The sequence below is a fragment of the Phascolarctos cinereus genome, unplaced genomic scaffold, assembly GCF_003287225.1.
Source record: "Phascolarctos cinereus isolate Bilbo 61053 unplaced genomic scaffold, phaCin_HiC Scaffold_1;HRSCAF=81, whole genome shotgun sequence".
NCBI lineage: Eukaryota > Metazoa > Chordata > Mammalia > Diprotodontia > Phascolarctidae > Phascolarctos > Phascolarctos cinereus.
The window spans coordinates 284269816-284295598 of record NW_027555514.1 but is presented as its reverse complement, the minus strand read 5'-3'; the positions used below and the strand labels follow the sequence as shown (position 1 = coordinate 284295598).

The 25783-nt window shown below is 49.6% G+C and overlaps 2 protein-coding genes across 5 annotated transcripts in view; one reads left to right on the top strand and one right to left on the bottom strand.

Moving 5' to 3' along the window:
- Positions 1-6359: 6359 nt before the first annotated feature.
- Positions 6360-8073, bottom strand: LOC110205624 (uncharacterized). Its single transcript, XM_020982311.2, has 2 exons — positions 7734-8073; positions 6360-6791 (listed from the first exon to the last, which is right to left on the bottom strand). The coding sequence occupies exons 1-2, from the start codon at positions 7936-7938 to the stop codon at positions 6364-6366; spliced, it is 633 nt and encodes a 210-aa protein (XP_020837970.1). The 5' UTR covers positions 7939-8073; the 3' UTR covers positions 6360-6363.
- SLC25A17 (solute carrier family 25 member 17) overlaps positions 7932-25783 on the top strand; it is a 32988-nt gene continuing 15136 nt past the window's right edge. The window contains exon 1 of one of the 4 annotated variants that reach the window (XM_078147558.1): positions 7932-8153. In XM_078147558.1, coding sequence (XP_078003684.1) covers positions 8100-8153 — 54 coding nt within the window. In that variant the 5' untranslated portion in view covers positions 7932-8099. Of the gene's footprint in view, positions 8154-8247; positions 8327-25783 lie in introns of those variants that run through there. The other 3 variants (XM_020982677.2, XM_020982679.2, XM_020982678.2) reach the window with 3 other exon arrangements.

Sequence of the window (25783 nt, the reverse complement as noted above, 5' to 3'; positions counted from 1 at the left end):
GCTGTCGTAGCGTCTCAATTGACCATCCAGACTGGTATTAAAGGTGAGGGCTATCCCGCCCCGCATCTTTTTACCCATCTCAGGGGGACCATGGATAGTGAGGGGCTGTGTCTCTGGGAAGGTGAAGAAGAAAAAACCCCACTGAGAGAGATGGGCAGCCTGGCGAGGCTGTTAGGCCATACATCAAGAGGTCTCGTGGGCGCCGCCGCTGGCCCGCCTGCCATTGCGTTCGGCCTCCCTCAGGTCTTGGGCAGCTTTAATGTCAGAAACATTTTTAGCCACTTGAGTGTGTAAAGGATAGGTTTAATTTCAGTATTGGATTTGAGAGCAAGTACTTGAGACCAAGAACGGGATGACAGGTGTGAAGTCCATGTTAGTGGGGTCTGTCTCAAGTCCATTCATCAGACAAGAGTTGTCTGCTGTGTGAATTGGGCCAGTCAGGGACTAGAGGAAGTGAAAGGCTGGTCCCGAATGCCCTAAGGGAGAGGTCCAGTGAGTGCCGATTATCAAGTATGGTAGGATGGAGGGAAGAAGTCCCAAAGGAAGAAAACAGGGAACGTGGTACAGACATAGCCAGGTTTGACATTACCCACATCTCCAAAGTCTGAGTCTTAAAATTGCTTGTAGACTCCAAGATTTAGCAACTAAGTTACTGACTGGGCAACTGATCAATGCTGGACAAGTAGGAAACAGTTTCTAGATTGTTGGCTGAAGGTATTTCTATATGTAAAAGTAACATTGATAGAAAAAGCTAAATAATGAGATAATTGGCCCAAATGTGTCCAAAAAGTATTTTTAAATTTTAAAATGGCTAAAACATTCCCCCTTCCTGGAGGAAAAAACATGCCAGTAGATGTCTTTTCTAATACTACAGACTAGGCATAGTTTGGGTGTCCAGTAAACCGCAGTTTGGGTCAAATGACTGCATGGTGTTGGCACAAGCTCTGGGAGTATGTGGGAGGGAACAGCCCTTCCCCAAATAGTTTTCAAAATTGACTCAAAAGTATATACTGCTCCTCTCTCTTTTGGAAAGAGGATAGATGATATATGGGGTTGGAGAAGCTCTTGGAGATGTTTAATTTCCAAATTAAATGCTGTTTAATGTTAAGTAACATGTAATTTAAATTTTTAGCTCCTGGTGCCCAAAGGGTTCATTGTTTTTCCCTTTACCTGAGGAAAATTTTACAAGCTGTCCCCACTAAACAAATCTGTCAGGGGAGAGGAGGACGGAATTCCCCCGAGGAGGGGCAGCTAGGGAGCTTATGGTTAAGTAAGGTGAGGGATGATCGATGTAGTCGTTAATGCGGTGAGCGTTTTACCTTACCAGGAGTCGGTGAGGTGACCCAGGAGAAGCTGGAGCCTAGAGAGGAGCTAGAGCCGCCCAGTCTGGAGAAGACGAGCGACTGGCTTGAAGAAGTGCCCAGTGAAGAGAGCTTAGAGTTGTGGGACTCTTCAGCTGAGGATGAGCTTTGGATCATGGGGCCCGTCTCTGGCTCCTTTGTCCCTAATGACAAGGGCACTTTCCCCTGCAGATCTCTAGAGGTGAAGCAGTGGGGACAAAAGAAAGTGAGAATTGAGGAGTTGGAGGGTCTGAGCAGCGAAGAAGAGAGAAGTGGAAGGCTGCCCTATGAGGAAGATTGGGTCAGTGAGGAGGAGATGTGAGATGAGAGCAGAGCTGGATAGAGGCCAAGAAATAAACTGTCAAAGAGAGCTCGGCTCTTGTGGCGTTTTTCCTAAGGTCTTTTACTTGCCTGTGGGCATCCGAACTTTGCCCACCCTTACACTCCAAGGGAGGCAGGTGCCTAGGGGCAAAGTTGTGGGTGACTGACCTCTGGGATCAGAACGGGCAGCACGGAAGACCAGAGGAAGCGCAGTCAGGAGTGCTGGGCCACACCTCACGGGCCACTGGGTGCACCCTGATTGGGGGCTCACCTACAAGTCCCCCTGTGTCCCCTCCCCTTCCCAGAGCTCAAAGTTCTGCAGGAAGTAATGAAAATCACAGTGTCTGATGCAATATGCCCCACCCTCCACCTCACAAAGGGGAAGGGGGAAGGATCTTCCTTGTACAGCACTGAGTTTCTACTATTTTCTGTTCTCTCCATTTATATTGTCATTGTAGCTGATTTGGGGGGGGGGGGAGCCGGGTTTGTGAGGCAGTTGGGATTAAGTGACTTGCCCAGGGTCACACAGCTAGCTAGTCAGTGTCAAATGTCTGGTCTGAGGCCAGATTTGCGCTCAGGTCCTCCTGACTCCAGACCCAGTGCTCTATATCCACTGTTCCACCTAGGGATCTTCCTTTTTGTCAAAGACCCTCTAGCTGTGGAGTCTGGGTCAAAGGGCTTAAACATGCTAATGTCTTTGAATCAGTCAGCAGGTAGTTAGCGATTAAGTGTGTACTGTGGGCCAGACATTGGGTCGTGGGAGACAAGTACTAATCGGAGGCAGAGTTAAATCCCAAGGTAAATTGGGGTGCTTTGCCAAATACCTTAATTTTGTCTTCACAATGCTGGGAGGTAGGTGCTATTATCTACCCCCTTTTTACAGATGAGAAAACAGGCCGAGGGGGATTGTGATTTGCCCAGGGTCACATAACTCCTTTAGTGTTTGAGACAGAATTTGAATTTAGGTCTCCCTGACTCCCAGGTCTACCCATCATGCCACCTAGATGATGGATCTGCTAAGAGATCATTGGTATCTGGAGAGACGGAGTTCAGATGAGCCAGGAGGTTGGAACATAGGTGACAAAATGAGTAGAGAGGCAGTGGAGACGCTGCCTTTTTCTAGCACTGGAGCTGATGAGAGTTTGCCGTCCAGAGTGGTGGCAAGCCTGTCTTCCCAAACCCCTCTGCATCGACTGCTCCCATCTTATGCCATCTTTGTTCATCAGCCCATCTGAGGTGAAACTTGCAGGGGCTTGGGTTTCCCTCTTTCAGTGATGTGGAGCAGTCTTTCATAGATAGGGTTAACAGTTTGCAGTTTTGAAAAACTCCTTTCCTTTGACCAAACTTACTCTGGATTGATTTTTTAATTTCTGTTGACTAAATATCAGACATCAGATATTTGATGGATTTTTTTTTTTGCTAGTCTACTGCTTACCCCAGTAGTGTTATTTTTACTAAATATTTTTATTCCATATAATCGAAGTTACATATTTAATCTTTAGTAATTGCCTCTATCCCTTGTTTGGCTAGGAATTTATTCCTATCCATAGCTGTGAAAGGTAGGCGGATGATGACTTTAAATTTCTTAATGCTATGATCTTTAGTATGCAGGTCATATATCCATTTAAAAATTGTTGAGTATGGTGTAAGATACTGATCGAAACTTTATTTCTTACTTAAAGAGGCTTTGCAGAAGAATCAGAAGCAGGTCAGGTCAGTGCTGAAGGCAAATAGGTCCTTTTTTGAGTCATTTCACGAAAGGCCATATGGTTTCTTTGGGCTCATCCAAGAGAGCAGGCAGAGAAGGGTGGGAGGGTGGGGGAGAAGCAAAGAGAATTACAGAGGATATGGCCTCCTCCCCTTCCTCCTATCCGGGCCAGAAAAGGGCAAGGAAGGAATATTGTCAGGGATTCTGAGGCTTTCAATGGTCTTTAGGAGGAGGGAGGGGGTCCGCATAGGGCATGGTTCATGGTTGTCCCAAGCCCAGGGCCTCCTGGGGGCATCCATCGTGCTCAGTTTCCTATTCCAGAGGTCTAACAGAGAGATGATAATGCACTGGGAAAGTGGAGGTTTCTAGCAAAGAAGAGAAAAGTTAGATGGAGGGGGCTCCAGAGGATGAGGGGGACAAGCAGAGCAAGGCACCAAGTTGAGGGAGAGATTCAGCTAGGGGCCGAAAGTGTGGCGGTCAATGAGATGGCTCTTGACCTGAGCCTTGGGAGGGACAGAAGGTTTCACAAAGTGGAGGAAAGAGGCAAAGGCATCTCTGGAATGATGGGTACCAGGAACAGCTAGAGGATGACGGATATGAGTCACGTGTAATCAAGCCCAGAAAAGAGCAGGAAGCCTGAAAGGGGAGTTTGTACTGAAAGCACTGGCTGACACTCTAGGACCACGGGAGTCACCGGTGCTTTGGGAACATCCGTGTAGGGAAAGGTGGAGAGAGCAAAGACTAGGAGCGGGGTCAAGGCTCAGGAGCTGAACCACCATCATCAAGAGGCTACCCCCGAGATGTTGGCAGGAGGCCTACATCATGGGCAGAGCCCGAGGGAAGGATGGCAGGTTGAGACCAACGTGATGTGTGCTGGAATTGGAAGGGGAGAGAAGTGTATGACAGGGTCATAGCATGGGTGACTGGAAGAGGGGAGGCTGGATTTGGGGGAAAGAGAAGAGAGAAGGCGTGTTGCGTTTAGGATACTTGTGAGACAGCTCTGGAGACAGGGACCTGGCTTCAGATCGCAGCTCTCTTGCTGTGTGAGTGACCCCGGCCCAGTCACATCAGTTTCCTCCTCTATAAAATGATGGGATTGGATTCATTGGCTTCTGAGGTCCCTACAAGTCCATAATCTAGGACTTTCATAGAGATGAAATAGAGTGAAATCCTTGGGAGGGATGAGATCCCTGAGAGAGAAGGCAGAGAGATGGCCTAGGAGAAGGGCATCCGTAACAATGTCCCCACGTTAAGGATTAGGTCATTTTTTTTTTGAGGCAGTCAGGGTTAAGTGACTTGCCCAGGGTCACAAAGCTGGTAAGTGTCTAAGGCCGGATTTGAATTCAGATCCTCCTGACTCCAGGGCCGATGCTCTCTCCACTTCGACACCTAGCTGCCCGTCATCCATTTTGAAAGACCAGGTGTCATTGTTAGAGTAGCATAAGGGCACAATAGATAGGAAGACAGCCTCTGACTTTCAGAAAGACCCAGGTCCTCATCATGCCTCTGATCCATCCTCGCTGGGTGATCCTGGGTGAGTCACCTACCTCTGCAGTGCTCCTGGACTGCTTCGCAGACTAGAAATTAGCCGCCCGCACTGGCTTTGGGTGTTTATTCCTCCAGTGACATCACTAGGCCTGTCCTTGCCCGCTGTGAGCTGGCATGCAGTGCAGGACAGAGGAGAGGAGGTTTTAGCCCCTTCTTCTGTCTGGGCTCCAGTTCCCTCATGTGTCCAAGAAGAGGGTGGAACTCAGCTTGTCCTCTGACTGCCCACATGTCCACAAAGGAGATTTACATTATTAGGTGAATAATAGCGTTTTAGGTAGCCCCTACTCTGTGCTAGGCACCGAGTTAAGTGCTTTACGATTATCACAATGCCATTTGATCTTCACAACAACTTTGGGAAGTAGGTGCTGCTATTATCCCGTTCTGCAGAGGAGGAAACAGGTAAACAAGCTATGTGACTTGCCCAGGGCCACACAGCTAGTGGCTGAGGCCAGATGTGAACTCGGGAAGATGCGTCGTCTTGATTCCAAGCCCAGTGTTGCATGCCCTATGGCACCCCTAGCTGCCATAACAATAACAATAGTGGTACAATGGCTAAGAAACCCAACTAAAATTCTGTATTTCTGACCCAGAAGATGAGGGCCAGCAAATGAAAATAGGCCTTTTGAGAGCTGCTAAGTCCTTGGGGTCACGGCCCCTTCTTCAGTGGCCTGCGTGCACCTTAACCCCCTGCCATTTTTTTCCCTTGGCAATTCACCTATAAATTTACGTGATTTGCTCTTGAGTCCTACACTGAGTATATGTAGCAGTCCCGCCTTCCCCGCTACACCCAGGGGCCTGTCAGCTAATTTATTGTATCTCTAGGCAATATTTCAGCCACGAGGGGCTCCATAGTGCATAGAGCGCCAAGCCTGGAGTCAGGAAGACTCAGCCTTCCGAGTTCAAATCTTAACCCTGCTTGCCTCAGTTTCCTCATCTGTAAAATGGCAAACCACTCCAGTATCTCTGCCAAGAACACCCCAAATGGGGTCACAGAGAGTCAGACATGACTGAAAAATGACTGAACAATATAAATGGATAGAAATGTGGGAGACTGAATGAGGGGTGCCATGGACAGAAACTGACGTCAAAGGGAAGACCAGATTTAAGGAGGAAAATGAGCTCGGTTTGGGTTGCACAGTGAGTTTTTGAGGTCCTTGTAGGATAGCAAGACCTGCAGATGCATTGTAGGCTGCTGGAGATGGAGCTCAGAATGCAGATCAAGATTTTGGTTAGGTATCTGGTAGTGATAGAGATCATTGTTGTCAAGTGGGCTCAGTGAAGGTAGTTCAAGGATTGCTGAATAGGAAGGAAGAGAGCCAGGAACAGACGTTTAGAAATCCCACACTGAGAGGTTGGCGGGGAAGGACAGTGAGACGGAGGAAGAGAATCAGGAAAGTGGGATGTCTCTGAAGAGGAAAGGAAATCCAGTTTGGGGGGGAGGGGTCATTAGCATAACAGGGGAATCGAGGCCAAGAAGGACCAAAAACGGATGTTGAGTTTGGCCAAGAGTTTACTGTTGCAGCTCTCGCAGACAGGTGGGGGACCCGACAGGCTGCAGGCAGTTGAAGAAAGGAACAGTGAAGAGGGGAGCACACGAGGGATGCCATCTGGAACGGGCCCAGGTGGTGCTGAGTGTCTCGAGTCATCGAGGGCCTGTGAGGGATCGGAGCTGGCCACAGCACATTGGAGGAGCCACACAGATCCCAGAGCGGCCTCGGCCGCTTGACAGTCGCCAAAGTGCTTCTGGTGGTGCTGAGAATGAGACGCTGAGGAGATGCCCACTGCTGGTGTGGCATGTGAATGGAATGGAATCTTTCTGTGCTGTGGGGAACCTTTAATAGGGGGAACTTGGAGAAGCCTGTGATTTCCACCAACTGTGGGAAAACAACAAACACAATAACAAAGCATTTACTAAGTATTTACTGTGTGCCAGGAGGGGCAGCTTGGAGTCAGGTAGACCTGAATTCAAATGTGACCTCAGACACTTCCTAGCTGTGTGACCCCGGGCAAGTCACTTCAGCCTGTTTGCCTCAGTTTCCTCATCTGTAAAATGACCTGCAGAAGGACATGGCAAACCGTTCCAGCATCTTTGCTGAGAAAAGCCCAAATAGGGTCACGAAGAGTTGGACGCGACTGAACACCATCACTAAAAACCCCCAAAGGTTATCCATGAAAATTTACTGCCCCTTGAGACTACCTTTTATCTCTGCATCTTTTTTTTTTTTTTAGGCAATTGGAGTTAAGTGAGTCGCCCAGGGTCACACAGCTAGTAAGTGTCAAGTGTTTCGTTTGGGGCCACATTTGAACTCAGGTCCTCCTGACTTCAGGGCCGGTGCTCCATCTACTGCACCACCTTGCTGCCCCCTACATTCATCTTGTCATCCTGTACACAGCCGTTGGATGTAAGCTCATGGAAGGCTGGGACCCTTTTGCTTCAGTTCTAGCTGATAGACACCTGTGGAGCTCTGTGCTAACGGGGCTGCTAACCCCTCTAGTTTGCCCTTGAGCACCACTGGTGATGAATAAATGTTGATCCGTGAAGCGATAACTCGACGCCTCAAAACTACACTAAGCATTTAGGAACACCCTGTAAGCGCCCCCCCCGCCCCAACACGCAAGAAAAACAAAGAACCGAAAAGGTGGAGGGCTGCAGGTGCGGAATGAGGTATACCCTGCCTCTAAACAGCCAAGGCACTGATTGACTTCTTTTTGGGGACCGCCCTTCGCTGCTACCAAGGGAGTGTTCTGAGGGTATGGGGGAAGACTCGGAGCTTCGGCGGCGATTTTTGAAAAGGTGACGGGGACCAAAAACCCACCGAAAGGAAAAAGTTCAAGAACGATAGAGGTTTGCGTCACGAAGCGAGACTCGCCTAGCGCGCCTGCACCGGGTGCCGGGCGCCCATTGGCGGGCCCGCGCCGCCGCCCTCTGATTGGCTTCCCCGAGGGCCCGCCCCCTCGGGTCCCGCCTTCTCTCTTCGCGGGGCAGTGGAGGGCCCCGGGCGACCCGGAAGTGATTGCCATGGCGGAGGCCGGTGAGAGGGCGGGGCCTGCGGACGCTGGGAGCTCGACGCTGGGCCGGCCGCCGCCTCGCTGCCTGTGCCCGCTGCGCGCACTCCTCTCGCTCCGCTTGCTGGCACAGCTGCGGCCGAAGCGTCCCCTGGGGTCGGACGAGAGCCGAGCCCATGGCCGCCGTGCTATCCTACGAGAGCCTGGTCCACGCTGTGGCCGGCGCCGTGGTGAGGAGGGGGCGGGGGAGCGGAGCGGGCCTGGGGGGACCCGGATGTGGACGGTGCGAGCCCGGACACCCGGATGTCCGGGCGCGTGCCGATAGGTTTCGGAAAAGGACCCTTGAGTCCGAGGGGGAGGGGCTTCCCCGGCCCCGGTCCATCCGTGGCCCCGGAGGGGAGTCGTGAGTGTTTCCACTGACCGCTCAATGAAATGCGGCGAGACCTTCGATTACGAACCTAGGGGTGGGGTCCAGGGCACGGCCAGCCCCCTCATTTACAGAAAAGGAAACTGAGGCGAAACGACTTGCCTGGGGTCACCCGATCAGTAAACAGCAGAGACAAGTCTGGAGCGCGGAGGGGGGTCTTTGATTCGGGATCCTCGGGCCCTCCCGTCCCGCCCCCCCCCCGCGCTCCTAGGACCCCCCGGTCTCTCCCTTTACTCCGGGGAGGGGGAGACGTTTTCATCCCGAGGGTTCCCCGGTCCCCTGGGGTCCTTTCCGCCCCGTCAGTGGGCCGTTCATCATCTGGGGTGTGCGAGGCTGGCTCGGGCAGCGCTGGGCAGAGAAGAGAGTGGGGGCGTGCCTTGGGCTGCCTGGAGGAGTCTGCAGGAAGCGGGGGTCTCATCACCTTCCTGCCTGGGCCCCCCACCCCCTTCCTCGGGCCCACGCCGACTCCCCGTGCTGCTCCTGCAGCCTTTTCCCACAATGGAGAAAGAGACCGGGCCCCTTGTCAGCGTTAAGGGGGGGGTGGTGAATGGCGACTCTCCAGATGTGAGTGACAGGTGTGGTCTTCCCTAGCCTCTGACACCTGCCCCCCACTGCCCTTGGTGGCTCCCTGGCTTGAAGCGCTCTCCACCCTTGGCTCTCAGGGGCCCGGCTTCCCCCAGCTCCCTCCTCTCAGAAAGTGGTTTTCCCATTTGCCTCCTCAGCTCCGCCCTGTTGGAAATTTGGACCTATAAGTTCCGGTGCCCTGAGGCAAGCAGAGAAGATTGTTTCTCAGTGGGGCATCGGGAGGGAAGGAACCTTTGAGATCATCGGGTCTGATCTTACCTGGCACTGCCCATGGATCTGCTTTCCGTCCTCCCTGCTCCGCTGTCTGTTGTGGCTTTCCTTGGGCAGCGTGGTGTAATGCAAAAAGCCCAAAGGGCCTGGGTTCGGATCCTGCCTTTGTGGCCTCGGGCAGGTCACTTATCCGTCCCTCTGTGTCTCAGTTTCCTCCTCTGTAAAACGAGGGGATTGGACTTGGTAGTCCCTGAGGCCCTGCCGGCTTGGACCCCTGCCCCCTTTCCCTGCCCACAGTTCCATTCAGCCTATTCTCTAGAAGTTCTAGGAAGGACTGTTTAAGTATCATTTCTGTGCCAGGTCTCATGCTGGGCACGGGGGTCATAGCAGGCCCTGCACTGGAGGAACTTGAGGGACTCCCAGGCCGGTCTGCTCCATGTGGGTGCAGTTCGAGTTAGGGACTTTCCCCTTCGGATTCAGCTGCAATCTCCCTCCATCGATGCTGGTGGTATTCACTGGGCTCAGGCCACCTCCCTGGGCCTTCGGGCCCTCTCTCTTTACGGTCTCACAGCCTAGAGGATGCTCCCATGGCTTCAAGTCAGACCTGTATTGGGATGGCTGCTGACCAGATCTAGGGCTCTGCGCTAAGCACAGCGTCTTTCAGCCCTGCCCCAGACCCGGGTGTGGGGCATGTCTGTTTTTCTGGTTCCTCAGGTTTGTGATGAGCTCTGTTCCCTCCTTCTTCACTTCCCCACGTGTGATGTGTCCTGCCATTTTTCTCAGCTGTGGCTCAGTGCCACTCTTTTCCCCATAGCCGTTGCCATTGTATAGGTCCTTCCGGTAACTGTTGGAAATTGAACTAGCCTTTTTCAAACACTTCATCATGCCACCCACTCGCTTAGCCATCTTCGTGGATCTCCACTGATGGCTGACTTACGCACTTGTTCCTCAGATCTCATTAACCTCATTTTCAGCCCCTCCAGGTAGTCTCCTCTTCTTCACCAGTCCCTTTTGTTCTCCTTCAATATATAGCTCCAAAGAAGTATTCCGTGATTGAATAGAGCCTGGTTATTCGTACGGCCCCACCCGCTCTGGGCTCGTATAGATGGTGTCAGTTCTCCTCAGTGTTTTCTGTAGTCTTAGAAAGGTTACTTTTGTCATGTGTGCTTATACTTTAGTTCCCTCTAGATTAAATGTTCTGGGGCCACGGCTTTTGTTTCTTTTGTGTTCCTAGCCTCTACTTTCAAAATGGACGGACTCACTTAAATTCTTTGTTCATGTTGGGCCAAGGAAGCAGGCCTCTTATTCTGTATTAATTCTACATAGAATTAAATTTAGAGTTTCTGAGACTCAGACGTCAAGCTGGAGGGACATCAGTGGTCATATAAACCAGTCTCTATGCAAGTCACAGCTCAGAATCCTTCCAACAGCCACCCCATGGGCATCCGCCGTGAGCCGTGGCTTTGTGGAGCAACCTGGTCAGAGAGCTGAGGGGTGCAGAGATGAGGCAGGAGGGCAGTAAAGTGGGCCACCAAGAGCTGTGGGATTTCAGAGGAAGAAGAAATAATGTCATTGGGGGAGATGTGTGACAGAGATGGCCTTTGAGCCCCTTCTAGAAGGGTGCTAGAATCTGGGGTGATGGAGCTGGAGAGGGGAGGGCATTGAGCTGAGGAGGGTAGAGGGAATAAAGGATGGGAGGTGGTAAAGCGCAGGCCCCGGGGGATGAATGAATGAGTTGAGTGAGTGAGCATCTAATAAGCTCTTCCTGTGTGCGGTGCCCTATGGTAAGAGCCAGGCACTGATAGAGATGTAACAGCCCTTGCCCTCGAGGAGGGGAGACCCCACAGAGAGGAGGGTTCAGCTGCAGGGCCAGTGGAGAGCCCCTGTGGACCTTTGGGGCTTCAGTGAAGCAAATGTTAACATGTCTTCTTTCATGTCATTTCCATGGAGAAAACCATGTCCGTTTCTGCTGCTGAAGTCTTTGGCAGTCATTTGGAGCGTAAGACCTTCCTGGCCCTCCTGGAGGCAGGTGCCGCCTGTGCCTTCAGGAGAACGGGCTGCTAGGCCGGGCTAGGGGTGGAGGGGCCGCTCCTCTGGGGCTCCTGGCTGTGAGTCTTGGACTGAGAGCAAGTGGGGCAGGGGCTTCTTCACATCTGCCTGGAACAGGATTGCTCCTGTTCCCTCTGAGTGCCGTCATAATGTGGCGTTTTCTTCTAATGTAATCCCTGCCCCCTTATGTAGCACTTAACTTTATGTGATTCAGAACTTCAGTGTTGCTGTGTTTTTATATTTCCTCTATAAAAAAATTAAGAGTCTATAACACAGATGTGAACATATAATAAAACACTTTGCTTTAGCTTTCACTCTGCCCCCGGAGTACCCCTGCCCATCCCCAGAACACACATACCTCTTCGGGAGGCGCTTTGCCTTTTTTCTCCCATAGCCCTCGTGTAGGAGAGCTGGTCTCTGACTTCTTCATGTCGTAAGCAAAGTCTACACGGATTACGTCCTTTCCTCAGCCACATCCCAACCAAATCCGTCACCAAGTGACAGGGAGCATGGAGCCTCGCTTGGGTTGGCACTCCAGTGAGACAGTAGCTGGATTTTTATGAAACATCATAAGCTTAGGATCATAGAAGCTTCCATGGGGCTGTCGTATAACCTTGAGTAGCAGAAGGTCAGCTTGCCAGACTGAGAGGTAGGCCTTCTGGTTCCACTTGAAGGGTTTTTCCCTGAAAGAGCCTTTGGGGCATTGTAACTTTGTTTGATGACATATTGAGTGAACAAGCCTTTAGTAAACGCCAGGTGCCAAGGTGCAGTCAGGAAAGTGGACAGTTCTGCCCTCAAGGAAATCCCGTTCTCCACAGAGTCTCATGGCAGGTAGACGCGGATCATATTCAGTCTTGGAGTGGGAAGGGACATCCGAGGTCATGTAGTCCAGCTACATCCCATCATGAATCCCTTTTCCTTCCATGACAAGTGGGCGTCAGTCTTTGCTTGAAGGCCTCTCGCAAGGGCCATTCCCTACCTTCCAAGCAGCCCGAGGCACTTTGCCCTCGCTGTCATTCTCGAGAGGTTTGGTCCTAGCTCAAGCCTGCTACTGCCTCCTGATCACCATCAGCCCATTTCTCTTGCTTCTGCCCTCTAGGCTGAGTCCGTTTCTTCTTCAGGCATGTGGAGGCAGTTCTCCTGGGCCCCCTATATGTACCACATTGGTCTTGATAGAGAGCAGTTTTCTCAAATGTCATCTTTTTGAAAAGAAAACCATGTAGGTATGTACTGAAAAATAATTACTGAGTACAATTCTGGGCTTCTCTCAGGTTTTGTACAAGTTAGAGCAGTTTGAGGAAAAGCCTGTGCCATGTTGAGAGCAGTGTGGGATCCATGCCCCCCCGTGTTTGGGTATAGCTACTACAGGTGTAGACAGCCATTGTGCCCACAGTTAGCTGCCCCGCTAATGCTGCTTGTTAGCTACATCGATGCCATGTGAGCCTGCTTAGGAAAACAAAGCAGACAGGGTGACCTTGGCAGGCCCTGCCCCCTTGTTATAGTTTCTTCACTGTTGCATTTTTGCAGAATCAATGAGCAACATTAGGGAAGGGTGCATCTTGTACTCAATGTGTATAAAAAGTGGATTGAAATTGCTTTGGTGTATGCGTTTTATTTTGAGTTTTGTGACACCAATGATGTTTTATTGATAATTTGGAATGTTGTAGAGTGGGGATGGAGATCTTTTCTCTTTTTTAGGGAGAATAGCATTTTAGCAGGAGCCAACTTAGAAGCTGAAGCAATGGGCTTCTCCCTTGGCCAAGTAGCCTCATATCTAAGCAAAGCAGAATCTGTAAGAATTCAAGGAAGCAATAGCTGCAGACAGGCCTATCCTTACTTATCTGGGTCTCTTGCCTTGACGAGAAGACTCATAATTTGTGGAAATAGAAATTTGGAATTTAAAAAGAATTTTGCCCAGATGAGTTGGGGTTTTTAAAAGTAGGTTCTAATGCCCTGTAATGCCAAAAGAGCCTTATTTTGTTGGAACTGACCAAGAAGATTGAAAAATCTTTGGTTTCAACATCAGAGCAGACTTTGGAATGATACTGATGACGTTAATCAGCAGCTTTAGGATACATCTTGGCTCTGGCCTGTGGAGAGCCTGGCCTCAGACCTTCGCGGGGAAAGGGACATGATTTCCTTGACACTCCTCCCAGGCTCCTGCTTCATCATTAGGCAGCTTCCAGGAAGCCTCCGCCTTAGAGCTGAAAGGGACCTTTGAGGTCCTCAAAGCTACCCCCTCCTCTCACCTCCTTTTACAGATGCAAAAACTGAGGGCCCAAGAGATTAAGAGATTTATCCAGTGTAACCTGGGATAAGCTTTAACTCGGGCCCTCTGGCTCTAAAACTAGCCTCTCCCTACTGTATTACTCACTGCTAAAAAAAGGACCTGTTGGATAGAGCCCCGGCCTTGGAGTCAGGAGGACCTGAGTTCAAATCCAGCCTCAACACTTAACTAGCTGTGTGATTCTGGACAAGTCACTTAACCCCAATTGCCTCACTTAAAAAAAAAAAAAGGACTTGTTGCCAGGAGCCTGGCCTTGCACAGAGGAGGCTTGTGCTAAATGTGTCTGGCCTTCATCTTTTCCCCTGAACTGAAGACCCACAGCCTTCTGTCTCCACCTGGATGTGCTCATGTATCCAAAACTGAATGCCCTCAATCTTGCCCTGTGTGTGGTAGTCAGCATGGTAGAATGGAAAGGAAACACATTAGTTCTGGACTCAACAGACATTTTAAGCCCTTTTTCCAAAGCCCTGGGCTCTGTTTTAGGGCTGCAAGGTCAAAAGTAACCTTTGCTGTCCTGGAGCTCATGGGGCTGCCTGACCAGACCTATGAACTGGTGACACATTCAAGGCTCCGACTGGCCTGGTCAGCTTCATACCAGCATCCTTCCCATCTGCAGTTTGCCAGCTAAGCTGTACCACTCACCCCTTTCTCCTCTCTCCTTGCACGCTCCTGGGTCTTGTCATGTTGTCCTCTGTCCTTAGAGTGGCCAGCCGCATGGCCATCTCTGTTGGAGCATCGCTCTTCCTTCAAGGTCCAGCTTAGATCCCACCTCCCTCCTGGAGCCTCCCTCGTCTGCCCTTCCTATTCCCCACCCCACGAAAGTGAACACTGCCTTCTCAGATTTCCCCTGGTACTTTGTACCTCTTCTCTAATTCCACTGTACTTCTCTTCCCCACCCCCATTAGACTGTAATCTCTTTTAGATCAAGGCCCTGTACGCTACCCAGCATAGTGTTTTGCTCGTGTTCATGGACAAGTTTGAAATGACCACTGAGTAAAAAATGATGGCATTGTCGGATGCCAGATGGGGCGGCAGTTTGGGGCAGAGGGTGCCCAGCTTCCTCTTCCTGTCTGTAATTTGTTCCTAGCCAGACTGAATGACTCCCTGGTTCTTGAACTCGTCCTGTCCTTTGCTGTGTCGTCTTCCTTGCTCAGGCTTCTCTCTCACCTGCAAAGAAAGCCCTCTTTGGGTCTGCCTGTAGAAATCTCTGGCCATCCCCAGAAATCTGACTCTTGTTTCAGCCTTTGCACAAAAAGCCTTTAGCCAACCGGGAAATTCCTTCTGAAATGTCGGCATTTCTCTCACCTCGGCTCTGCTTTTTTACCTTCTAGATCATATGGCAGTCTGCCCTGCCCTGTTAGATTGTCAGCTCCTTGAGAGAGCGGATGGGCCCCTCTTGGTCTTCCTTGTGAAAGTACCAAGTAGATGGTGGGTACAGAACGTTTGTCGAATTCAGTGTGCGTTAAATGAGTAGACCCGTTCTTCAGTTTCCCATTCTTGGTAAAGGCTATATGTACATCAGAACATTTGTTGTGCTTTGTATTGAATGATTTTAATAATTGGTCTGTAATGTACCCATTTTAACTTCACAAAGTAGTCTTATATCCATTATCAATCAGTCAACAAACATTGTGTGCTTATTCATTTTACATATGATAGAATGATTAGATACTTACAGGCACCCCTACCCATAATCCAGAGAAGGAAATATTAACTAAGCCCATCTAGAACCTAGTCTCCTGATTCCACAATCATGGTTCTTCCAACTCTGTCACCTTGTTCCTCCGTGTTCTAATTTTGCCGTTTTTGGTTATACTTAAGTTTGCTCATTAATTTAGTGTAACACCCTGAATCCTCAAAACAGTGCTGTATTAGGTCAAGTCAGTGACAATCCAATTTACGGCTAGGGAAATTGAGACAGGGATATTATACGGGTTCTGTGATTATACAGTGAGTAGAGACCCAGACAGATAGTAGTTCATATAAAAAAGAGCAGGGGAGAAGGGGTTATGGATTACAAGCTCAGCAGTAAAATGATTGAACAGCTGACGTCAGCTTTGTCTGCCTTAATGGTCAGAGAGTTTGAAACAGAGGCATGTGCTCTGCTGGACTCTGTCCTGGTCTCCACTGTATATCATGTTTTAGGAAAGGACTTTACAAACAAGCCACAGCATGTTTAGAAGAGACTAAGCTAAGGAGAAAATTAGGAATGACATCATGCAAGAATTCATGTTTTCACATGAAAGATTCCTTTAAATTTGAGAAATGTTTATTTAATGCCTTCTCTGTGCAGAGTCACAGTATTTGGTACTGGGCTTATAAAGATGTAAAATGACATAGTCCCTGATTTACTCAGTGGGGATGCATCACGTATGCAAATAAGCAGAATACAAAGTCAAGTGTAACAGGAGCAAAGGAGAGTCTAGACAATGCTCTAGAACATTGGGGGAGGGGAAGAACTTTTTTTTTTTAAAGCTTTTTGTCGGTATCTTTGGCTTTTACATCAATTACATCAAAGGGGCCAGTGTGTCCCTCTCCCACCCAGAACCATCCCTCTTAGCAAAGAATAAAATGTGAGGGCTGGGGATACGGAAGCATTTCAGCAAAAATAACATGTAGCAACTAATTTTGAAAGTGTATGCCATAGAGAGAATAGTTTGATGATGGAGTCAAGCAAGACTTATAGGGGGATTGGCCCCACAGCTGAGCTTTGGAGGAGGTGAAGAGGATGTACATGGAGGCGTGGGGGACATGCCTGTCTACATCCAGGGAAGCAGGAGATGGTCGGCCAGGTCGGCTGGAACGCGGGGTATGTGGAGGGGAGCGCTGGCAGAGTAGTTTGGAATGAGGCTGTGGAAGTCCTCGAGGGGCTCGGCGTTTTCTGCTCTTGGCAGGAGCTTTTGAAGGTTTGGGTGAAATCCTTTGTCTAGGTTAACTGCCCCCTTGCTCCTCATTCTGCCCTTTGGGATTCACAAGAAAACCCCTTAACCAGGTCACTGACAGAACGGTTAAAGAGGAGCAGACTTGGACGGAAGCCCGACTGTGAGCGTGCACATTGGAAGGGATGTTCAGTCTTGTTGGCCTAGTTCTGCTTGGGCCCCAGAGGACAGGGCCATAGGGTAAGTGGGTGGCAGATAAAGGGCACAGACTGATTGTGAATATGAGGACACACTTCTTTAATGGAGCCCTCATTTGTGGAGTCATGATCTTCCAGGGGAGGCCTTGAAGCAGAGGCTCTGTGGCTGCCTGACGGGGAGATTGCCGGAGGGGATATTTTCCCAGGTCCGAGGGGCTAACGCCCTCCTGAAAGAGCTCAAAGGTGTCTTCCAGCTCTTAGGATTCTGTGAGAGGGAGCTGATGGGTCCATGGGACGAGGGTGCAAGCCCCTCCCCCTCTTTGTGGTTAGGCCCGTGCCAGCCTCATAATTTCTCTAGATCTTAGAAAAGAAGTGGCATTAAATATTACATGGAATCACAGATTTCCAAGCTGGAAAAATGTTTCTACCCATGCTTCCTACATATGGGTCATGATGTGGCTTCACTGAATTTTGGAGCTTTTTCTAATCCAATCCCTCATTTTATTTACTTATTTTAATTTTTCCTTTTTTATCACTACTGCAAAAAACATCAAATGTGAACATTGCCTTCCCTCCTCTCATTTTATAGATGAGGCCCAGAGAGGATCACAGTGATACAAGATCAGATCACTTGTAGCAGAAACAGAACGAGGACCAGGGTCTCCTGGTAATAGGTGATCCCTATCCAGACCCTTTGTTTTATAGAGGAGGATCTGTGGTTCAGAAGGGTGAGACTAGTCAGAGTTCATGTAGGTTTAGGGATCTCCCATCAAAGGTGGGACAGTTCTGTGAAGTTGGGATTCAGGCAAAGGGCCAAACTTGAGGACCAAGAGGGCCACATGTGGCCTCAAGGCCGCAGGCTCCCCACCCTTTAGACCAAACCCTTAACCTAGATGTCACTGCTCTACTAAAACTCTCTTGTTTCATCCATATGAAATATTTTCTTATTATTCATACCTGTGTTTTTTTCCACTAAAAAAGTGGTGCTTAATACATCCCCTTCGTGCTTCCCGCTTCTCCTCCCACCAGGTACTAGCCTAGCTTTCCTAAGTGTTTTCGTACTCCATCCCATGCTGGCTTCTGTTTTCCTAAGATACCTTTTGAAAGCTCGGTGCTCTTTTTCTGGCCAGCCTTTTCTTTTTCCACCACTGACGTCTCCAGGAGGGGAGTCAGAACTAGCAGCTCAGGACTTCAAGGGATTACCCCGCAGGGCTGGGCGTGCTCATCCGGGCACCTCGTCTTTCTTTTCTTTCAACGCCTCATGTAGACCCGGCATCAAGACTCTGAATTGTGTGGTCACGGTCACTGTCCCCAGAGTTTGGCTGTATTTCACTGTGAGCTCCGGGAAAGTGTGCTTGGGTGACCTGGGAGGGGTCAGTCTTCCACTGACCTTCCTCCCCAATCTCTGGCCTTGATTCCTGTTGACCTATCTAGTTAAAAGTCTAATCTCAGGTTAGCTCAGTCAGTAGGCATCTATTGAGTTTTACCAGGCACTGTACTAAGCTCTGAGAATGCAAAAAGAAGTAAAAGACAGTCCCTGTTCTCAAGGGGCTCCCAATCTAGTGGGGGAGACAACGACCAAATGTGTGCAGACAAACTTCATACGGGGTAAATAGGAAATCATGAAGAGAGGAAAGGCACTAGAATTAAGAGGAGCTGGGGAAGGCTTCCTGTAGGTGGGGGGATTGTAGCTGGGACTTGCAGGATACCGGAGAAGCTGGGAGGAGGAGGTGAGGAGAGAAATCATTCCGGCATGGGAGGCAGCCAGTAAAAATGCCCAGAGCCAAGGAGTGGACCAGCCGGTAGGCTAGTGTCACAGGTAGGTCATGAAGCAGAGGCGCCGGGGCCCCACCGCAGACCGCAGCTTTATAGTCATGATTCCCTGAAAGGAGTAGAGAATACAAGTTTCTCAGGTTCTTATCATTTGTTGACAATAAAAAAGCATTTCATTTAGTGGCCCGGCCCACAGGCATTTCTTTATGGGCTAAGTGCTGCGGATACAGAGAAAAAGCCCCCAAATGTCCCTGCTCTTAAGGGGCTCCTATTCTGATGGTCAGACACCAGGTAAGGGCCCTCTTGCGTATATGTCACAACCACCGATGATTCCTTTAAAGTTGTAACAGCAGAGACAGCCTCGGCCCCTTCAGCATTCCTTTCAGGTGAGGCCTAAAATGAGGAAAGGCCCCAGTATCTGTTGGCCTAAGGCTGTGCCATTGGCACAGGGTTCTTCCAGGCCAAGCCCCTGCAGGCGCTCCTGGTTGTGAAGGAGATTGTGCTGATTGCCCCAAGACGGGAACGCATTTCTGGATGAGGTGGGTAAACATCTGGAAGAGTGGCCAATGTCCACACTGTGATAGGCGATTGGATGAAGGTCCTGGGGCAGGGCTGACAGGATATGAGCTAAGCTGAGGATGGAATCAGAGAGCCAGTTGGATCAGTCTTTGGGAAATGGCCTAGTCCATGACCCCAAGCTTCTTCCCAGACCAGAGGTCCATGTTTTTAGTATTAAAAAGGTGTTCCATTTTGTTTTCACACAAAATCACTTCCCACCAGCCCTTCTGCAATTCCCTAGTTGGCCCCTAAGTTTTTGTCCTGAGCCCCCTTTCCCTCTCCTGATGTACTCTTGGTGACAGTGACTCTGGGTTGCAGGTATCTTCTTGTCAGTGACTCCCTGATCTCTAGATCCAGCCTCTGTTTCTCTCCTGAGCTCTCGTAGGCTTCACCAGCCAGCTACCTGTTGAATTTCTGCTCCTGGATGGGCCAAGAGCACATCAGACTCACCGTGTCAGAGGCAGAACTCCTCTCCCCCCAATCTGCACTTCGTGCTTGGCCCAGACATTAACTGTCAGGGAAGAAGCGTTTCAGATGGGTCTGAGTGCTGAACAGCCCAGCTCATCCTGTCCCCAGGCAAAGAAGTTGGGAGATAAAGGGGAGGGTGAGGCATTCTGGGAACTCTCAGGTGTTTGAACTCTGGTTGCTTACCACAAGTTGAGCAGGTGTTTTTCTGTTGGTCTGCCGTTCCCCTGAACATCCGTGCCCCTTCCTTTCACTTTGCAACCCTCACATCACACCAGACCCCTACCAGGTGACCTGAGAGGGACCAGGTGTGCTGGGAAGTCTGCTGGGGCCTATTCCTCAGACATCTTACACTGTCCGGGGGAACAGGGAGTCACCATCTCTAGCCCTTCTGGCAGGGCGGTGCCGAGCCTTACACGCCCTGCTGTGTAGCATCCTGCAACCCCCCAGATGGGGGCATTGATGTTTGACCCTCTGTTTGGACCACTCACTTGCTCTTCCTTCTCTCCTGTGGCAGAATCTTCCCTTATCAGAACGAGGACTGTCTGCTTTTCTGGTCGTATCTCCAGAGCTCAGTGCAGTGTTTGGCACGTAATAAGCACTTAATTGGTGTTTTTCCATTCCATTCAGTCCTCGGTTTCTCAGTTTCACCCCCAGTCGTTGCCAGATCTAGTGGCTTCTGTCCTCTGCGGTATCTCGTGTATTCATCCCTCCTTCACCCCCTTACTTATGAGGGAGGATGGGACATCATCTGTTGCTTCTGGGCAAAGCCAGTTGTAAAGGGCTTGCTTCAGATGGCCCCCAGAAGTTTGCATCGAAACTCAGCTTGGCCTCTCTGCCCCTTCTTCCTGTTCCTAGCTCTGCCAAGCCAAACCAACCCAGTCCAGCACTGATGGGTCATTCAGCTACTCCGGGCCCTGGTGGGTGGATGGCCTGGTCTTCATTCTTCATCCCCAGCAGAGCTCTGAGTCCATTCAGAAGGAAGTCTGGCCCCTCCCTGCACCCCCGCACCCAGGCCTCAGCTCAGTCAGAACTTTAGGCAGAGCAGTCTGCTGCCTGTGTTTGTCCTTTTCCTGCTCTCTGTGCCTAGGACACAATATCCCACTGGTCTGATCTTTGGTGACAATTAAAATCCTGAGACCATTTCTTAGAAGATGTCCTGAACTCTGGGAGAGCTACCGAGGAGGCCAGACACCGTGGGGGCAACTTGTGTGCGCCATTAGATGGTATGAGGTCATCAGCCCCCATTCAGAGAGAACATGCAGTCAAAATAACCAAATATAGTCACAAGAGTTTAACGTGTTCATGCAGCCAAAGGTTCTCAAAAATGTCTTTAGAGTTTCACTGCCAAGCCAACTCTTAAAATAGTTTAAAATGTCAGGGCTTTGTCTGTCCGCCCTGTAGGCTAATTCACAGGACGTTCAGGCTCGATTTCTGCCATCTGAACTGATGGTGCCGGCTCCCTCTGGGGCTTAGGACAGTGGCTTCTTCGGAAAGATTGTAGTGGGGGCAGCGAGGTGGCGCAGGGGATAGAGCTCTGGCTCCAGAGTCAGGAGGACCTGAGTTCAAATCCAGCCTCAGACACTTGGCACTTAACTAGCTGTGTGACCCTGGACAAGTCACTTAATCCTGATTGCCTTGCCCTCCCCCCCAAAAAAAAATTGTAGTGGAGCTAGTCCAACAAGGTTCTCAGCAATTGTAAGGTTTGGGGTTTTACTGTGAAGGGGCACCTGCCAGAGACTCCTGGGCTGGGGGGTGGGGTGGTGAAGTGATCAGTTTTATGACTAAAAAGTATCTGTCTTGGGAAAAAGAAAACGTCACCTTTCTGGACACTTGGTGCTTTGAGGCTGTTCCCTCAGAGGTAGCGGTAGGACTCCCACTCAGGCAGTTAGAAGCGGAGGACAGAAAATCATGAATTTCTTTTTTATCTGTGACTGGTGGCATCCTCTCACCCTGGGCCTTATCTTCTGTGTATAAGAGTGACCCCCTTACATAGTGGCACAGATAATTCTCAGGAAAAAAAAATGGCATGATAGAATGACTCTGACTGAACTACGCATGAAAACCTGGGCTTACAACCTTTGGCAGACGATGGGCATACACAGCATAGGCCTGGAACAGGCCTTACGTGAGGACACTGAGGGCTCAGAGGTAGATACCTTGGCTTGCCCAGATCAATCAGGGCTTCTTTTTACCTTCAGGCATTCCCAGCTCAAGTTTAGCGCTCGCTCCCTAGCACCGCCTTGAAGTCACTGTGTGCACAGAGCTATTCATGCTGAGGATGGAGGATAAAAGTTAGAAGGCCAGTTTGGGACAAATCTTTGTCCCTGTGGGCCCCAGCAGCCCATCCTCAGAATGATTTCAGATATTTGTTGAATTAATTTTTATACCATTTTTCTGTCTCTGGGCCTGAGTTTTAGGACACCCTTGGATCTTTGGCAGAAGAAAGCCGATATCCTTAGCTTATATTGCGAGTGATTACCGCACAGGGCTTGCCCAGGTTCTTGGTGCCTACCAGTTTCACTTTGGTTTAAACCAGCTGCTTGGGCTGTAGAAAGCTCAGGCCTTCTTGAATCAGTGCCTTTGAAAAAGGCTGTGTCCCCCTCCCCAGCTCCCCCTCTCCAGCCTCCAGCCGGCAGTGTTTGAAATGGGTTTTTGTAAGTTGTTTGGAATTAGAAACAATTGCCATAAGAAATAACCTTTTAAATGGTGGTTAGGTTTCCAGACTATATCGTAATGTAACTGAAATACTGTATATTGAAAATCTGAAAATTCTAGCAGTACTTTTATGCCAATAAGTAAAAGAACCCATCTTCCCCCCAAAAGAAAATTTTCATAGAATCTTGGATTTAGAGCCAAAAAGGTCATCTAATCCAACACATATGAGGAAACTGAGGCCTACAAATGTGAAATGACTTTCCCAAGGTCACACAGCTAGTAAGTGGCAGAGCCAGGATTTGGACCCAGATCCTTTGACTCCAGGCCAGTGTTATTTCTGCTATACCACCTTGATCTTTACTCCTAATAACTGCAGAAAACACAGTAACCTTGTTGGGGTGGTGGGTTATTTTTTAGAGCTCCCGTAAGAGAATCTTAACAGTGCAGTGTGGCGGGCATCTTGACCAAGAATGAGTGGTGGTGACAGGAAGGAATCTGGAATAATCAGGGACCTTGGAATGGTCGGGGACTAGACAGGAGATCCTCGGGGCCATCCGAGACTAGTTGGCCATTGGTGAATCAGGCTGTGACGGATTTATTTGGGTACCAGTAGAATATTCAGATATAATGAGCGTGGGCATTCCCTTCAGCAGTGCAGATCACAGACCATCCACGCTTGTTAAGGCGCCTTCCTCGATTCCTCCCGATGCTTTGAACGTGCTGCCGCAGCACGCCAGCCAACCCTCTATTTAGTGCCGTTCTTTTGTGTCGCAGGACCAGCCCGTCTTCTTTTTCAGGCATCCTTTGCTCCTGTTCTTCTTCTTACGTGTTGCAACTGCTCACACACCCACCATTGCCCTCTGGGGGATATTCTTGCTTAATTCCTGGGAGACTCATGGCCACACTTTAGCACTGGTAGAATATTGGTATTTTGAAAGATGGCTCTCTGTTTCTTGGAGAAGTACAGAGTCTTTATTAAAGGAGCTTTGTAATTTCCCAAAGGCAGTCTGACCCACTCTTGCCATCCTGCAGATGGCTGACTCAGGCTCACTATCCTTTCTCACTGCAGTGTTTGCTGGAGGTAGAAATACTGATGGATGAGCTGAGTGGATGCTTGTCCTGCCTTGGTAGCCACAGCTGACATTTATATACGTTTACAGAAGACTTTCCATCGGGCGCTGTACAATGCAGCTCAGCAGACCTTAAGTACCTAACCGTTATTAGACTGGGATTGGGCTAGAAGCCGGAGTAAACCACAGACAGCCCCTGCCCTCAAGGAGTTTCTGCTGTGGTAGGTCAGATCCTTTCTCTGGGTTTCAGTTTTCTTATCTGTAAACAAGATATCCCTTTCAGCTCTGGAGACTTTCTGAGCCAGGACAAGGGCACAGCTTGGCTCGTGGGCCTTCTGGAGTCGGTCTCATCGTTTGTAAAATGAGGGGTTCTGAAAAGCGTGTCACAGGGATCCCGGAGCCTGCGGGAGAAGCCCAGAGAGCTCTGGGTGCGACCCATTTGCTTCACCTCTGTGGGGATCAGTGGCTTCCTCTGGGAAGTGACCGGGCTGGACTGGACGGGGCTCCAGATGCTAATGATCCCAGCAGCTGGGTGACTTTGGGGAGCTTGTGTTTGTGTCTCTGTGGGGCTGGTTGTTGGAGGACTAAGCGGATTTTCTCAGCTCGCCTGCCTCACTTTCCTTTCTGTTGGGAGGAGACTAGGCATTTTTGTGGGAGCTGGTTGTTCCTGTGTGCTGGCTTGGGGGCGAGCCGTTTGTTGATGGGGAAGGCGTATGCGTGTGTGTGTGTACAGTCTGTGTGTTTAGCTCTTGTACATCCCTGGGTTTCCACAGTAGAACATCTTTCCCCCATACCAGCCCCCTTCTCCCTTTGCGGGGTTCCTCCCTGGAACTGCACTTTGGGGAAGGGCCCAGGCTGGCCAACTTTCTTTCCTTCTCAGCTGAGTTTCTGCCTTTCCAGACTTGAACCCCTTCACTGCCCTCAGCTGGAACCTTCACCACCTCTTCCTTTTCTGCGCCTTTTTGGGCCATATTAGCTTTCCTCCATTAGAGTGTAAGTCCCTTGAGGGCAGCACTGCTATGCTTTTTGATTGTATTTGTATCCCCAATGCTGAGTACAGTGCGTGGCACTTATCAGCACTTAATAAATGCCTGTTGGTGGCCTGCCTGTGTATAAAAGTGGATTGTGTGATGTGTGTGTGTGTGTGTGTGTGTGTCTCCAAGGTATGTAAATGTACACGCCTAAACATACAGCTATCACGCATTCCCTTTTTGTAAATAAACCCATGTTTAAAACTCTGGTTTGAAGGCCATTGTGTGCATCAGTGGGGGGTGGGGGTTTGTAAGAAACAAATTGAGGTTCTCAAAAACTGGTTCTCAAAGCAGAGAGTCTTTAAATGAAGGAAGGCAGGAGAGCTCTAACCAGAAATCAGCCAGCTATTTCCTCCTGGCCTCCGTGTGGGACCTGGCTTCAGATTTCTCATAAATAACTCTTGAGTTCTACCTTTACTATAATAATAATAATAATATAATAATATAATAATAATAATAATAATAATAATAATAATAGTAAAAGACTGTAGGCATTTCCTCCAAAGCCATCATATTACTCTTGTGTAATCTCTAAAACTCACAGTTGAATGAACTTGGTTCACATTTTATGATTACAAAGCATCATAGTCTCATTTGAATTTTATAATAACCTCAAGGTTGTATAAAGTTTCTAAAAGCCTTTTTTGAAAAAGGAAGAAACTAAAAGCAGGGCTATGGTCTCATTTGGTCCTGGAAACAGCCCTAGGAGTTACTATCCTCGTTCAACAGACGGAGAAAGTGAGGGCGCAGAGTTTTCATGGACTCGTCCAGGATCAGACAGAACTAGGAAAGTGTCAGAGATGGGAACCTATGTCTTCCTCCTCTAAATCCTGGACCCTTTGGTTCACACTTCACGTGCCCTGAGAGAGATCTGGCCTCTTAGCAGGATGGGCACACCACTCTGCCCTTCTTCTTCTGACTTCAGCCCAGCTGCCCATCCATGCCTGCGCCCGTCTTCTTTCCTTTAGTGGAGCAGTGGCAGACAGGCTTCTTGACATTGGCAGCTGTTGGGCTTGGGACTTTGCATCTCCAGCCTGGCGCCTGGCACATACGGGGCACATGCTCCATAAGGGTTTCTTGAGTTGACGTGATGCCCAGGCCTAAACTTGATGGTACATTTGATATTTTGGCAGTATATCGAGTCTGTAACCTGACACTGTACTTGTTTTTAGCCCCCGAGTTCTGGCTGCAGCTTATCTACTAAGTCTTTTCTCTTGCATTTTAGCCAAACCAGCTGGCTGGCTGTTCTCAGAACCAGAGCTGCCACCTTCTGCCTTCCTGCATTCATTGCGCCCATCCTCAGTGCCTGCCATGCTCTTTCTTCTCCTCCCCCCCCCAACTCCTCCTCTTCCTTCAAAGCCCAGCTCAGGGACAGATGTCCCCCACTGAAAGTGGCATCTTCCTCTTCGAATTTCCATATGCCTCTTGGTCATATCTCTTCTTTACCTCATTGTACGCTGTATTCTTTGTATCTTTGTACATATCTCATTTTCTTGAGCACAGAAACAGTGTCTTTTTTTTTTATCCCCATATCAACACCTGGGGCAGCTAGAGGTCTCAGCAGTTGTAGAGCCCCAGGCCTGGAGTTAGATAGACAGGAAGAGTTAAATGTGGCCTCCGAGGCTTACTAGCTCTGTGACCATGGGCAAGTCACTTCACTTGTGGTTACTT

Coding starts and splice junctions, on each gene's coding strand:
- LOC110205624 (XM_020982311.2), bottom strand. CDS start 7,938: ATGGCAATCACTTCCGGGTCGCCCGGGGCCCTCCACTGCCCCGCGAAG. Junction 6,792..7,733: donor TCTTGAACTTTTTCCTTTCG/GTGGGTTTTTGG, acceptor GTTTTCCCACAG/TTGGTGGAAATCACAGGCTT.